This window comes from Oreochromis niloticus, linkage group LG18 (assembly GCF_001858045.2).
Source record: "Oreochromis niloticus isolate F11D_XX linkage group LG18, O_niloticus_UMD_NMBU, whole genome shotgun sequence".
Lineage (NCBI taxonomy): Eukaryota > Metazoa > Chordata > Actinopteri > Cichliformes > Cichlidae > Oreochromis > Oreochromis niloticus.
Window position 1 is genome coordinate 7,100,084 of NC_031982.2, and position 13,602 is coordinate 7,113,685.

At 42.3% G+C, this 13,602-nt stretch overlaps 2 protein-coding genes across 3 annotated transcripts; one reads left to right on the forward strand and one right to left on the reverse strand.

Annotated features, from left to right (window-relative positions):
- Nucleotides 1-18: 18 nt before the first annotated feature.
- Nucleotides 19-6,941, forward strand: tox4a (TOX high mobility group box family member 4 a). 2 transcript variants are annotated; one of them, XM_005475953.4, is made up of 9 exons: nt 19-530; nt 656-721; nt 838-1,134; nt 1,232-1,477; nt 2,668-3,006; nt 3,165-3,245; nt 3,339-4,058; nt 5,979-6,121; nt 6,207-6,941. In XM_005475953.4, exons 1-9 carry the CDS (start codon nt 426-428, stop codon nt 6,262-6,264), a joined length of 2,055 nt encoding a protein of 684 aa, XP_005476010.1. In that variant the 5' UTR covers nt 19-425; the 3' UTR covers nt 6,265-6,941. The 2 variants fall into 2 exon arrangements, with proteins under 2 accessions (XP_005476010.1, XP_005476009.1); XM_005475952.4 differs by having other exon boundaries at nt 20-530; nt 835-1,134.
- An 18-nt stretch (nt 6,942-6,959) lies between these two features.
- On the reverse strand, nt 6,960-11,256 carry LOC100696759 (E3 ubiquitin/ISG15 ligase TRIM25). Its single transcript, XM_003457439.5, has 8 exons — nt 11,103-11,256; nt 10,658-10,931; nt 10,226-10,543; nt 9,840-9,932; nt 9,670-9,751; nt 9,491-9,580; nt 9,105-9,161; nt 6,960-8,458 (listed from the first exon to the last, which is right to left on the reverse strand). The coding sequence occupies exons 2-8, from the start codon at nt 10,919-10,921 to the stop codon at nt 7,926-7,928; spliced, it is 1,437 nt and encodes a 478-aa protein (XP_003457487.1). The 5' UTR covers nt 10,922-10,931; nt 11,103-11,256; the 3' UTR covers nt 6,960-7,925.
- Between the last annotated feature and the right edge of the window lie 2,346 nt (nt 11,257-13,602).

Below are 13,602 nucleotides of genomic sequence, written 5' to 3' on the forward strand. Positions count from 1 at the left end.
CAGTTACAATTTTTCCCACGGCCCGTGAATCTAGCACGACATACTGCTGTCGGTTAGGAGGGGGCGCTAGTCAAAGCAGTAGCAGTAGGTCTCCGGTGTTTGAATGGGTGTGTTTTGGGCCTCCGGTAAACTCTGCCTTGCGAGGCTACAATATAACACATAATATTTAACTAATATGCGAGTTTTTGGTTCCTACGAACCTTGAATCACTCCCCTTATCCTAGTTTCCCCCGGGCTTCACGACGAAGGTACATCTCTTCGAACTCAACGTGATGTTAGCCAGCAGTGTTTAGCTAGCTAGCGGCTAGCACCTTTAGTTACCACACGCTTAGCTGCTCTAAATTGGTGTGAGTTTAAAAGAAATATCCCATTTTAAACAAATTGAACAGTGTGTGCGGTAGTTTTACCTAATAATTTATTTCACAATGGACCTCAATTTCTACTCTGAGCTCTCGGACGGTTGTGCTCAAAATGTTGACTCAGAGTTTTTGGACCCCCAAGCATATGGTGGATACTCCCAAGGAAATAAGGTAACTTACCGACACCGGTGTTTTAATGAAAGGTTTATTGGAGTAACGGTATCGAACCGCCAGTTTGGAGCTAACTATCTGTGGGGTTTTTTTTTGCTTGTTTGTTTGTTTGTTTGTTTTTTAAGTTTTCGGAAGGCAGTGACAGTTATCTCACCATCAGTGGAGCAGGACACCCCTTTTTGTCTTCAGAGGTGAGTGGGTTGCATGAAACTGCATGATGGTACAGTGTCACACGTTTTGGTTATACCGAACCTTCGTCACTCCATTAATTACTAACTCATTACCTCTTCTCTTGCACATACAGCAGACATTTCATACTCCTAGTCTGGGGGATGAAGTTTTCGAGATCCCCCCGATTTCCCTTGATCCAGATCCATCGCTGGGCATCGGTGATGCGGTGGCCCACTTTGAGCTGTCAGATGGGTCAGAGGGAACCGGGGGACCTTCGGGCTCCCGTAGCCTTGTTAGCAACCTTGTGGTAGAAGCCAATGACCCTTCTTTTGCTTCCACCTTTGTAAACTCTGGCTCTCAAAGCCTGGAGCAGCAGAGCCTCGGGGGAATGGGCCAGTCAGGAGGAGGAGCCCTGATGAGCTCTTCAGCCCTGGTAAGTACCTTACCTGTGAACTCGCACACACGATACTGTTTGTTGAATGCTGTAAAGGTTTATTTACAGTATTTTGTGTGTTCTAATTTCTCCACAGGAACTGGGCAACTCTGGTGGTTCACATTTCAGCAGTTCTTCCCCCATGACCATTGATGTTCAGCTCTGTGACATTGGTCATAGTCTTTTGGGAAGTGGTCACCTTACTACTATTAACCAGTCTGAGCTTTCACTGGGTCTGGGAGGTGAAAACATTGGCCACCCTTCAGAGGCGCCCAAGCAGCCTCTGTCAGCAACACCATCCCCAGCAGGTTCCTTACAGGACGAGGACATGGATGACTTCAAGGTAATAAGAAACACCTGTATCGTTTTGCAACACCAGTGTATTATTGGAACTGTAGTTTAGATTACAAACTATTTGCATACTAGTTATAATCCAACTTTTACAGTGAAGTAAACATATAAAATTTTGTGTTTATCTTAACACAAAATCAAACAAGGTAACTTGATTAAACACTAAGTCCAGTTTAAAAGAACAAAAAGTGTCCCATTAATAAGTCCTATTAAACAAAAGGATATTGAGATAATTGGTTGCAGCTAGAATAAAAACACCCAGGCCTGGCTAGCACTTGATTAATCTGTTTCCAGAAGGAGATCTTGCTAGTAGCACTCCAGGATAAGAAGGTGGTGCAAAATCTGATCTTGGCCTGTTGGTAACATAAACATCATAATCAGTACTGCTCCAGGACCATTCTTGGAATGAACCGATCACCTTTTAATGATGCTATGGCTTCACAACTTTGCAAAAAGACCATACATAAGAGAAGTTCATCTGCCAGAGAGGCTTGTTATATCCTCCTGAGAACCAGCCCAATCATTTATCTCCTCAGTTTTTGGTCTGTATCTTTTGACTTATTTCAGCCCCCATTTAAGTCCTGATATACTAAATAGAGGACATCCTGGGCTTTCCATTGGTATCGCACATGTTTGGGTGGCCTCTTTTAGCACCAAAGAGGAAGGAAATCACATGACTAATATATTTTTTTCCAATTTACTTTTAACCTGACCAAACCCCATCTGATTTTCTTTAAGATTGAAAATAATATGCTGGTTTCACACAGGAACAATACCCACAGTTAGTTTCTGACCTGAGAAGAGCAGCTCAGACTGACAGACTCTCCAATGTGGCTTCAATAATGCAATCATGCAAAGAAGAGTAACAATGTCAGACTGATCTGTAGTTATTGAAAGCATTTGATTGCTGTTGTTGATGCTTAATGTGCCACATTTCGCTCATAAGTTTGGGGGCTGGCAATTACTCCTTAGCTTCAGTGATGTAGGTTTTTTTTCTTGACATACATTTATCGCTTAATTTCTTTGAACATCTGACATAGTACATTTAGTAAGAGTTACATGAAGAAATTGGGAGAAGGTGGAAAATTTACCTACACTGTGAATAACAGTCACTGCTGTGTTGGAGATGATGAAGCTAATGCGTGCTCTCCCGTCTCTCCAACCGAATCTCTCCCTTCTCAGAAGAGTGTTCTGGTGGACTCTCCGTTGTCTCTCTCCTCTTCCTCTGGTCTCCCCAACATTTCGTCTCACCCGGCTCCTCCATCATCCATTTCTCCTGCTACAGCCCGGAGGGGTGGGGGTAAACCTGCCACACTAGCATCAGCGAATGTGGTTGCTGGAGCGAAAAAAGGAAGGAAGAAGAAAGACCCCAATGAGCCCCAAAAGCCGGTTTCAGCTTACGCGCTCTTCTTTAGAGACACCCAGGCAGCAATTAAAGGCCAGAACCCCAATGCTTCTTTCGGAGAGGTATCGAAGATCGTGGCCTCCATGTGGGACAGCCTGGCTGAGGAACAGAAACAGGTGTGTGCGTATAGTTATGCCTTTACTGACAAACAAAGAAGGAATATGTAGAATCCCCCCTTTTAAAGTGATTCCTTTTTAGCATGTCAGCATAATAATAATATTTTAGAAAAAAATGCATCATTATAACACAAGCAAACTTTTTTCTTTTTTATAAGGTGTACAAGAGAAAGACAGAAGCAGCCAAAAAAGAGTATTTGAAAGCGCTTGCAGCTTACAGAGCCAACCAGCTCTCACAGGTAACGTCATGTTGTCCTCTGAAAGAAAACCAGTCCATTGCTGTGCTTCTTGCGACTTACTTTTCTCGTGTGTTTAATATGGCCTCATTCTAGCCTGTTACCGAGGAGATGGAAACTGCCCCCTCGCCACCTCCACCTGTGGTTAACTCGATTCCTGCTGCCCTTCCCTCTGCTGGTCACCAGGGAACCCGTGTGGCAAACAGCACCATGGAAGAGAACACCATTACTAACATCTGTGCCTCCAACATCATCCTGGACGTCCCAGAGGTGACCACACGTTCCCGCACGGGGGCAAACAAAGTTTCTGCTCCAGCAGCTTCAGTCGCCCCGACCCAGACCATCACCAAGATCATAATCCCCAAGCACATTCTGCAGGGCGGCGGGCAGGTGGTGACCGTGTTGCCTGGAGGGGTCCGTGCCTTGCAGCCTACCCTCGTGGTATCGAACGCCTCGCGTCAGCCGCCTCCATTGCTGCAGATGCAGAATGCCCCGCCGCCACCCCGGCTCCAGCAGATGGCACCAGCGCCCCCACCTTTACAGGCCAAACCCCGCGAGGGAACACCAGGCCATCCTGTGTCCGTCACAGCTACACCGCCTCCTCCACTTCAGATAAAAATAGTTCCTGCCCCCATTCAGGGCAAACAGGCACTGCCAATTATTGTCCCCAGCACAGCAGCCTCATCATCTACTGAAACCACATCTGCCCAGGCTCCACCTGTCGTGTCACTGCTGCAAGAGGAGGATTCTGCTGAGACGTCAGGCCATGCAGACGACGACGACGACGATGTTACAGAAGTGCTGCCTTCAGAAGAGGTAAAGCTAGTTCTTTTTAAGGTTCAGTAAACTTGGGGGTTATCCTCTTTTACAGGTGTTAGCACATCCGACTAATTTGTGTTGATTTAATTAACAGATATGTTTCAGTTTTTAAGGGTATAATATCCCTTCAGTGAGTATAGTTCATTGGAATGAACAACAAATACTGTAATTAATGTTTTAATATCAAATATTCTAATTATTCAAATATTCTGTTCATTTATTCTGCCTATTGTTTTGCAAACAGAAATGGCATCATAAGTTTTTACATTTCTTTACTCTGGTTAAATATCTATCTAAATATCCATTATCATTATTATTATTATTATCATTATTATTATTATTATTGTTACAAATTGATAGAAATACCCGACAAAATGCAGGAATTTCCAAAAATATTTAAAACTCTGCAATGTTTCACACAGAATTTGAGTTGGACATATTTTTAAACGAATGAATAAAAAATGTAAATAATGGAGCGTTCCCCTCAATATTTGGAGAACAGTGGAAGACTCTTCAACAACTGTTTGCTGATTTTCACCTTGTGTTTGACCTCCTCAGTAATACAGCACACACAACTTGGGGAAAGTACAAATTCCTGTTTGATTTATCAGTCTATGCAGATTTGCATTGCTTGAGTAATTTCATAAAATTGGTCGGGGGGTGTATTTATCTACATCAAATGTATGAAGCAAGATATATGGAATTATGAAGCAAAGAAAAAATGATAAATAACTCTAAATATGTCTTATATTTTATATTTCTTAAAGTAGCCACCCTTTGCTTTGTTGACAAACCCTTGGCCCTCTCTCAATGAGCTTCATGATGCAGTCACCTGAGATGGTTTTCAATTCACAGGTGTGCCTTATTGGGGTTTATTTGTGGAGTTTCTTGCCTTTTTAATGGGGTTGGGATCATCAGTTGTGTTGTGCAGAAGTCAGTTTGGTACACAGCTGACAGCCCTATTTGACAACTGTTAGAATTCATATTATGGCAAGAACCAATCAGCTAAGTAAAGAGAAACGACAGTACATCATTACTTTAAGAACTGAAGGTCAGTCAGTCCGGAAAATTGCTAAAACTATGAATGGCTCTCCAAGTTCAGGCGCAAAAACCATCAAGTGCTACGATGAAACTGGCTAAAATGAGGACCGCCCCAGGAAAGGAATAGCAAGAGTCACCTCTGCTGCTGAGGATAAATTCATCCGAGTCACCAGCCAGTGAAGTTAACATCACCTCAGATTAGAGCCCAGATAAATGGCACACAGAGCTCCAGTAGCAGACGCATCTCTACATCAACTGTTCAGAGGAGATTGTGCAAATCAGGCCTTTATGATTAGACAGCTGCTAAGAAACCACTATTAAGGAAAAGCAACAAGCAGAAGAGATTTGTGTGGGCCAAGAAACACAAGGAATGGGCATTAGACCAGAGGAAATCTGTGCTTTGGTCTGATGAGTCCAAATCTAAGATCGTTGGTTCCGCCCACGATGCAGAAAAGGTGAATGGATGGTTTCTACATGCATGGTTTCCACCTTGAAGCATGGAGGAGGAGGTGTGATGGTGTGGGGGTGCTTTGCTGGCGACTCTGTTGGGGATTTATTCAAAACTAGACCAGCATGGCTACCACAGCATCCTGTGTTCATTCATAGTTTTTGATGCCTTCAGAGAGAATCTACAATGTAAATAGTCATGAAAAGAAAGAAGAACCATTAAATGAGAACATGTGTCCAAACTTTTGACTGGTAGTGTATATCAGCGAGTTTGCTGACTTTGACACAAGAGTTTTCTTTAGAAAACCAACAAAATTAAAGATATATTCTCACTTCTGTTTTTAACATATTATAACATGGAGAAAAAACAGCTGTGGCAAACCTAGACCTGCGTACAATCTGCTGATATTAATCCCCTTTTTTCTTCAGGAGGAGATGGAGGTGAGTGCGTCGCGGGACGCCGTTGCAGTGAAGACTGTGTGCGTAAGGGCAGGCTGCAACAACCCAGCAGTAGAGAGTGAAGACTGGGACAAAGAATACTGCAGTAATGAATGTGTGGCCACTCACTGCAGGTGTGTAGAGGTGAAAGCTGAAGTTGTTTTGTTTTCAGCAACATGTAGAGAAACTTTCTTTTACATGATATTTTCTGTCTTTCAGAGATGTATTTAAGGCGTGGTGCTCGATAAAGAATCAGAACATGGGAACAGTGAAGTAACACAGCTGCTGCTGTCCATCACATCAACAGACTTCTTCATTTTCGTAAGGAACATGTGTTGATAGCTGTAGGGTGGATGCAGAACTGGTGCGTTAGAGAAATACATTTCACATTTCATGATTTGTACACGAAGCATAGGTCTGACAGTTGTTTTTCAGGACAGCTGGTATTGCTGTAATGGCACAGCACAGTAGTGTTAACCTTGATACTAAAGGCATGTATGCAGTGTAGATAAATGTGTAATGATATGAGTATGTGTGCCATTTTTAGTGAGGCACCAAGGGGCCTTACGGCAGCTAGTGTGAGATATGGTCAAGACAATAATATTCTCTCTCTTAGTTTCTAGTTGTTTATTACAAGTTGTTGACGATCAAAAGAGGACAAAAACAACTCGTTCGGTGCTCACTGATTTTCTACATCAAGGTTTAAAATCAATGGTTTGGCATTTTTAAGTGTTTAATTCCTTTTGTATGAAGAGAGAGAAACTGTAACTGAATGGAATCTTGTTTTGTTAGCAGAAAATGTTTGTATCACTGTATAACCTGTTTTGTACGGAGGACAGTGGCCTTCCAGGCTGATTGTTGCCTTTTTTTTTTTTTTCTTCAAAAATAATCTGAGCATTCTTGAACAACTGTCTATCTCCATGTTTTGTTAATAAATGAGACAAATTGCTCAAACCTCTGTTTCTGTCCATATTTTCCCCCCAATTCCAGCGTACAAAGGCTTTTATTTAGGAACATTTAACTCTCCTGCTTGTAAATTACACACCATGGCTGCAGAGCAGGAGGAAAAGAGGAAGACCTCAGAGGAGCTTCATGGATGTGGTGTGACAGGTGAGGATGCTAGGGACAGGATGAGATGGAGGCAGGTGATCTGCTGTGGCCACCCCTAAAGGGAGCAGGCAAAAATACACAGCTGACTTAGACGCACATGCAGTTTTTGGTGCTGTTGCCCTAAGTTGACTGTTCTAGCTTGTGTTGACTTTTCGCTCTGATCTAATTGTGCCAAGACAAACTACACTTTGGCTTTCACAGTTATCCTGTCATGGCTTTTATTCAGAAAAGGTTACAGATTCAGGTTGTTTTGAGCTCATTTTCTCAACAAAAGCTGCAAAACTCTTCATCGTGCATGTTCAGTCACGTCAAATGTGAGCTGACATGGCAAGTGAAAGCTGAGATCGAAACTCTTATGGATTTCTTGCAGGTTTCTAAGAAGTCATCTATTCTGGTTCCCCTATATCTCTCAGATATCGATCAAACTGCATTTTACAAGTAATCAGTTCAAAGGTTTTCAATCATGTTCTTGCAGCTTTTTTTGTTTTAATTTTGTGTATTTTTAAATATAGCGATAATCCAGTACTTAAAATTGTGATGGGGTTATGGTGCATATTTGTTGCAAAAGTGGCACCATGAATTGTCAGTTGTTAAAATTCTTTCAATTTTTATATCTGGAAGCTATTCAAGACTTGTAACAAGATTTATATTAAAAATAAGTATCTACAACCAGAAAATCAAATATTTAACATAATTTACATGTCATATAAAAATAAATTCCTGAGGTGTGATTTGGCTTTGAGGCATCTTCTCTTTGGTTTAGGCCACTGAACTGGAGGCAGTTTGCACACAGTGTTGTCTGAATGTTGGGACAGTGTGCGGTATTATTCAGGAAGCTTTGACAATGGACGCTCGGCTGGGTGGATCCACGTGATGAAGCCCCAAACCCAGACACACTGGCTGCCTCAGTTCAGCCTTGAATTCGTGCAGCTGTGTGACAGTGGAATCTACAGCGCTGAATGAGATGCTGCCCTCCTCAAAATTAACCACCACTGCTATTCGGCTGCTCTGCAAGGCACGAGATACAGGAGTTTTGGTTTTGTTATGGCAGGCAAACAGGTTCCCTTTGCCTTTGTGCACAAGACTCCAGGACTCGGTGTTGTTTCCGAAGGCACTGGTTTCCTTGCACTTTCGTTGGATGCTCTTGTAGGATACAGCGATGTCCCAGTGCCCCTCAGCCTCCACCTCCCAGACATGGACACCAGAGGAGAAGCACTGGGAGGAGAGGACCTGCGGGGCTTCATCGAAACGGCTGTTACTGTTGGGATAATCCAGCTTTGCCTTCACTCTCTCAGCTGTTTTGAGATCAGCAGAGACTCCAAGGACGTGATTGACAGTGTCGAGGTCCAACATGACAGCTCCTGACAAACAGACACACGACTATAAGTAAATTTACATACAGTGTTTTGTTGCTACACCTGTTTTAAAATCAAAGTCTATTAAGACTTAGCAATTACCTTGGCTTTGTAGCTAAAGCTAGCTAACCATTAGGAAGTCACCAAATGACCTACCTGCCCTTTTCCCTCTAATTCTCAATCTTGTTTTTTGTTCAATAAATGTTGCAGTCTTACTTTCAATCACTCAATCCCAATATTCATGTTTCTCCTCCTTCTGCCACACTGACAGTTGTCTCAACACAAGCAATACAATGCAAATGTAAAAGTGAGATCAGAGGTCAAATGTGACAGTTGTTGTGATTTAGCACCATATAAGTGAAACTGAATTGAATGACTTTAATAAACCATTATATGGTACTTTATATATCTTGACAATACACACCACACTTGTAAGATCCATAGTTTCTAAGTTATAACACATTTTGTCAATTTTCATCCAATAAATCAGTAAGTTGACCCTGAAAACCTTGATGGATGCAAGCCAAACAAATTGTACACCCCTGCAAAGCTTTATCAGAATTCATTCAAAACTTTTCGAGCCATCAAGTTAAACAGAAAGAATCACACACACGCAAATGCTACCAAAAAAATAACCTCATACGAGTCCTACCTTGATCTTCTGTTTCTTTAGGTCTGTAGCTTTTCATGGGATGATAAACCAAACTTTCTATGGAGGGATACATAAATGTCATTCAGACTTCTGAGTGGAACAGAATTAGAGTTTAGTAATTATAGTTTACAAAAAAGCAGATAAAAGATTTGTTCAGCTCTGCATTACCACACAGACATGAACGTTTTGACTTTAAGGAGCCAGTAGATGGATATGAAAGCTGCTGTGATACATAAAAAAGATACTTTACACTCAGAAGAAAGTTAGCCTGGCTTAGTATAAAGACTGGAAGCAGGGGTAGCTTCTAGATTAGCACCCAGCAAACAATGCAGGGCTGACAAAGAAAGATTTGCACTGCATAAATTGCACACTTGAACCCTCATTACCTGCGATGGTGGAATAGATGTCATGCACGCGGTTCTGTTGCTCGTCCAGCGCTTCTGTTAGTGTCTGGTTCTCCACAGAGAAGTTGTAGGCTGGTTGAAAGAAAGAAAAGATGGACGTGAGTGAATTTACACATAGACACAAAAGAAACACAAGAACAAGGGGCTCGGGGTTCTATTACCGTAATAGAGAACTATGAACCAGAGAAAAAGCAGGACTATGGTGACACCGTTGATGGAGCTAGCGGGGTTCATTTTCTGTTTCTGGGTTCAAAGAAAAGGACATTAGCCACGGGAACAAACTGTAAACACCCTGAAATGAGATATTAAGATGTCAGGAAACAGGACTCACGTTATGATGAATGTCTTCTTGCAGTTTTCTTACAGTGTTGCTGGATTCTGTGATTTGATCCATGAGCATTTTAAAGTGCTGGTCCATGTATTCCTGTTGAATGCACACAATATTACCTTAAATTGCCTTAACATCTATAAATAGCAATCAGTCTTAGGCTGTGATTCAGATTTTCATTTTGTTTTACTCACGTATTAAACAGATATATTTGTAGATATGAAGTTGTTAGTCTCATACATTCATTTTAACAGTACAGCTGTCTGGCTGGAAATGATCCTACCCCTAACCCCAGACTGGTTGCCCGTGACCAGGTGGATTTTAAGAGGTCAATGAATAAATGAATCAAGATGACCTGATTGTGCAACATGGATGGTAATTAAACTCACCGTCAGCTGTCTCCGTAGGACAGTGGAGGCCTCAGTGGCCACGTTAAGCTGCTTGCCCTCCAGTGTGCAAATGCTGCAGATGTAGCGTCTGGATGACTTGCAGTTGTACCTCAGCACCTCATCCTCATGCTGTGGGCACCTCCTCTCTGCGAGGTCGCTCAGCGGTCCCACCAGAGGGTGCCCAGTGAACACCGGCAGCTCCTGGTGGTCCTTGACGTGCTCTTTGCACAGCGACACCTCACACTTCGTACATGTCTTGACAGCCAAGATGTTTTTCTCTGGGCAGTAGTCGCAGTACACACATTTTGTCTGCTTTTCCTGGGGAGAAAATGTCAGATATTGACATGAAGAATGATGTATTGCAGTCACGCAGAGTGGTTTACACTTTTTAAGACTGGCAAACAGATTTTAAAAAGTGCATCTAGTGGGTACCCTGGTCCTCCTGCTCAGCCTGAAGTCCTCTGCTATCCTGGCCAGCGCGTAGCTCTTCTGCACTGTAACAACCTGACTAAAATGCTCCCTACAGTCTGGGCACTTGAAGGGGACGTCTGAGTCTGAGGAGTGAGCCATCAGGCCTTCCAGGCAGGTCATACACATGCTGTGTCCACAGGGCAGCTGCCGAGGATCCTTGAATATGTCCCGGCACACTGGACACATGAGCATCTCCACCATCCGGCTTTCCTCTGCATCTTCCATCCTTGAATCTCTGAAAAGAAAAAATAAGAGTGACAGCGAGCGTGGAAAGAGCAAGAAGGAAGGCGTGACATGCAAACTTTTTCCAGCGTCACACTACTGTGGGTCTAAACACTTCCTGTTGAGTTTGTTTTGAATAAACCATCAACCTCAGCATGAAGGCACACGAAGATTTAATCCCTACCTCGTTATCCAAAAGCTGTCGCAGGCTTGTCGGTATTATTCGTTTTCTGTCTTCGCTACATACATTCCTAAAAGTGAAAGCACCTCAGTGTTATGTTTCATGTTCCTGGTGGGCGGGGCTTAGGTGGACTATTCGTTACGTGCTTCCGGTTGCGTCAACGTAGCCTTATTTTTTAAAATACCGAGTTACACTCTGTTAATGTCATTGCTAGATTTTAAAATGTCAGTAAAATATTTCCAGGTACTGTGCGTGCTTATCGCCAACTTGTAAGCGGCACTACCACTGTGTTTTTACACTTTTCAGATAATTAACCCAGTCAAACTAAAAGCATCAGTCAGTTGTGCTGACTCAATTAATTACCGACATGTCCATGAGCTCAGTTACACTTAGTGGGAAGAAAAAAAGCACGAACAAGAAAATGAAGAAAATGGTACATTTTACTCACTAAACCCGCTGAATGAACTGAAATAGTGGTCATAGGTAATTTCACGTTACCTCTAATTGATTAATAAAAGGGAGTATATATTTAGATTAAAACCGTGCACACTGAAGGACAGGGTCCTGCTGCTTTCTTTGAAAGCCATGTCATCCCTCCACTTTGTTCTACTCGTCTGGTTTTCATGTCAGCGCTTGTCCTCCGCTGTCAGGGAAATTTCAGTTGTTTTCAGAGGAACTCTGTAGAGAACATGCCGGTTAAACACGCAGATATCCTCTCCGAGTCATGTAATAACCCTGTGACCTAAAAGTGTCTTATAAATAACTGAGATAAGAAAAAAAGAAATTTCACACTTTCTGATTTTTTTTCTCTTTTTTTCTGAGAAGCAAACTCAGTGACAATAAGTCTGGAAAGGGTTACAAAGCTGTTTCTAATGCTTTGGGACTCCAGTGAATCAGGGGAGAGACATTATCCACAAATGGAGAAAACTTGGAACAGTGGTGAACCTTCCTGGGAGTGGCTGGCTTTCCAAAATTACTCCAAAAACACATCAATGCCTTGTCCAGGTGGTCACAAAAAACACAAAAATAACTGCAAACCTCACTTTCACTGCGAGCTCCATTCTATTCTATTTATGTAGTGTCAAATCACAGGTCACCTTACGGCACTTCATATTATAAGGTAAAGACCCTGAGATAATAGAGACCTCAACAATAAAAAACAAAACCCTATGAGCAAGCACCTGGCAACAGTGGGAAAGAAAAACTCAAATTTAACAGGAAGAAACCTCCAGCAGATCCGGGCTCAGGGAGGGCGACCATGTGTCATGACTGATTGTGGGTGATGAAAGAATTACAGTGTCAGTGAAGGTCAGTGTTCATGATGCAACAATAAGAAACAGACTGGGCAAAAATGGTATCCATTGGAGAGAAAACCACTGCTGACTAAAAAGAACACAAAGGATCGTCTTACATCTGTCAACGGCAAAATATTCTGTGGACTGACAAAAGACGTTTTGGAAGGTTTAAGTCCCTATGTTAGTTACATCTAACATAAAACCAGCACAGCACATCATAAAGATAACATCATACCAACAATCAAACATGGTGGTGGTAGTGTGACGGTCTGGGGCTGCTTTGCTGTAATTAATGAAACAATGAATTTTGCTCTCTACCAAAAAAAACACATCAGCAAGTCCACCTCTGAATGACCCAAATATTGAAAAGCATCAGTTTGCAATGTTTTGACCTTAAACAGGCTGTTCATACTCAAAACCCCTCCAATGTGGCTGACTTAAATTAATTATACAAACAAGAGTTCCTCCACTGCCATCTAAAAACCTCATTGCCTGCTATCCCCAATCAGACCAGGAGTGACATGTTTAGCCACATGTTCTCCTTAAATTGCTGGCTGTCTGAGTGGTGTCCCAGAAACGATGTGGGCTTCATAGATAATTGGCAAACCTTCTGGAGGAAACCTGGTCTTGTTAGGAGAGACGGCATCCATCCCACTTTGGATGGAGCAGCTCTCATTTCTAGAAATATGGACCAATTTATTAAACCCCCCAAAATATGACTATCCAGAGTTGGGACCAGGAAGCAGAGTTGCAGTCTTACACGCCTCTCTGCAGCTTCTCTCCTCCTGCTACCCCCCCAAAAACCCATCTCCATTGAGACTGTGTCAGCTCCCAAACAGACAAAAAACAAACCAAAAACCAGCAATAAACAACTTAAACGTAAAAAATCACAAAGAAAGAACAATACAGTATCCACATCTGAACCAAAGAGTAAAACAGTGAAATGTGGATTATTAAATATTAGGTCTCTCTCCTCCAAGTCTCTGTTAGTACATGACTTAATAATTGATCAACAAATCGATTTACTCTGCCTTACAGAAACCTGGTTGCAGCAGGATGAGTATGTTAGTTTAAATGAATCAACACCCCCGAGTCATTCTAACTACCAGAAACCTCGAAGCACAGGCCGAGGGGGCGGTGTGGTAGCAATTTTTCACACCAGCCTATTAATCAACGAAAGACCAAGACAGACTTTTAACTCATTTGAA

Excerpts from the sequence above, each read along its gene's own strand:
- tox4a (XM_005475952.4), top strand. The coding sequence starts at position 426 with ATGGACCTCAATTTCTACTCTGAGCTCTCGGACGGTTGTGCTCAAAAT. Across the intron at positions 1,135-1,231 it reads TGATGAGCTCTTCAGCCCTG|GAACTGGGCAACTCTGGTGG; the intron begins GTAAGTACCTTA and ends ATTTCTCCACAG. Across the intron at positions 4,059-5,978 it reads AAGTGCTGCCTTCAGAAGAG|GAGGAGATGGAGGTGAGTGC; the intron begins GTAAAGCTAGTT and ends TTTTTTCTTCAG.
- LOC100696759 (XM_003457439.5), bottom strand. The coding sequence starts at position 10,921 with ATGGAAGATGCAGAGGAAAGCCGGATGGTGGAGATGCTCATGTGTCCA. Across the intron at positions 9,752-9,839 it reads AAGAAGACATTCATCATAAC|AAACAGAAAATGAACCCCGC; the intron begins GTGAGTCCTGTT and ends CTTTGAACCCAG. Across the intron at positions 9,162-9,490 it reads CATCTATTCCACCATCGCAG|AAAGTTTGGTTTATCATCCC; the intron begins GTAATGAGGGTT and ends ATCCCTCCATAG.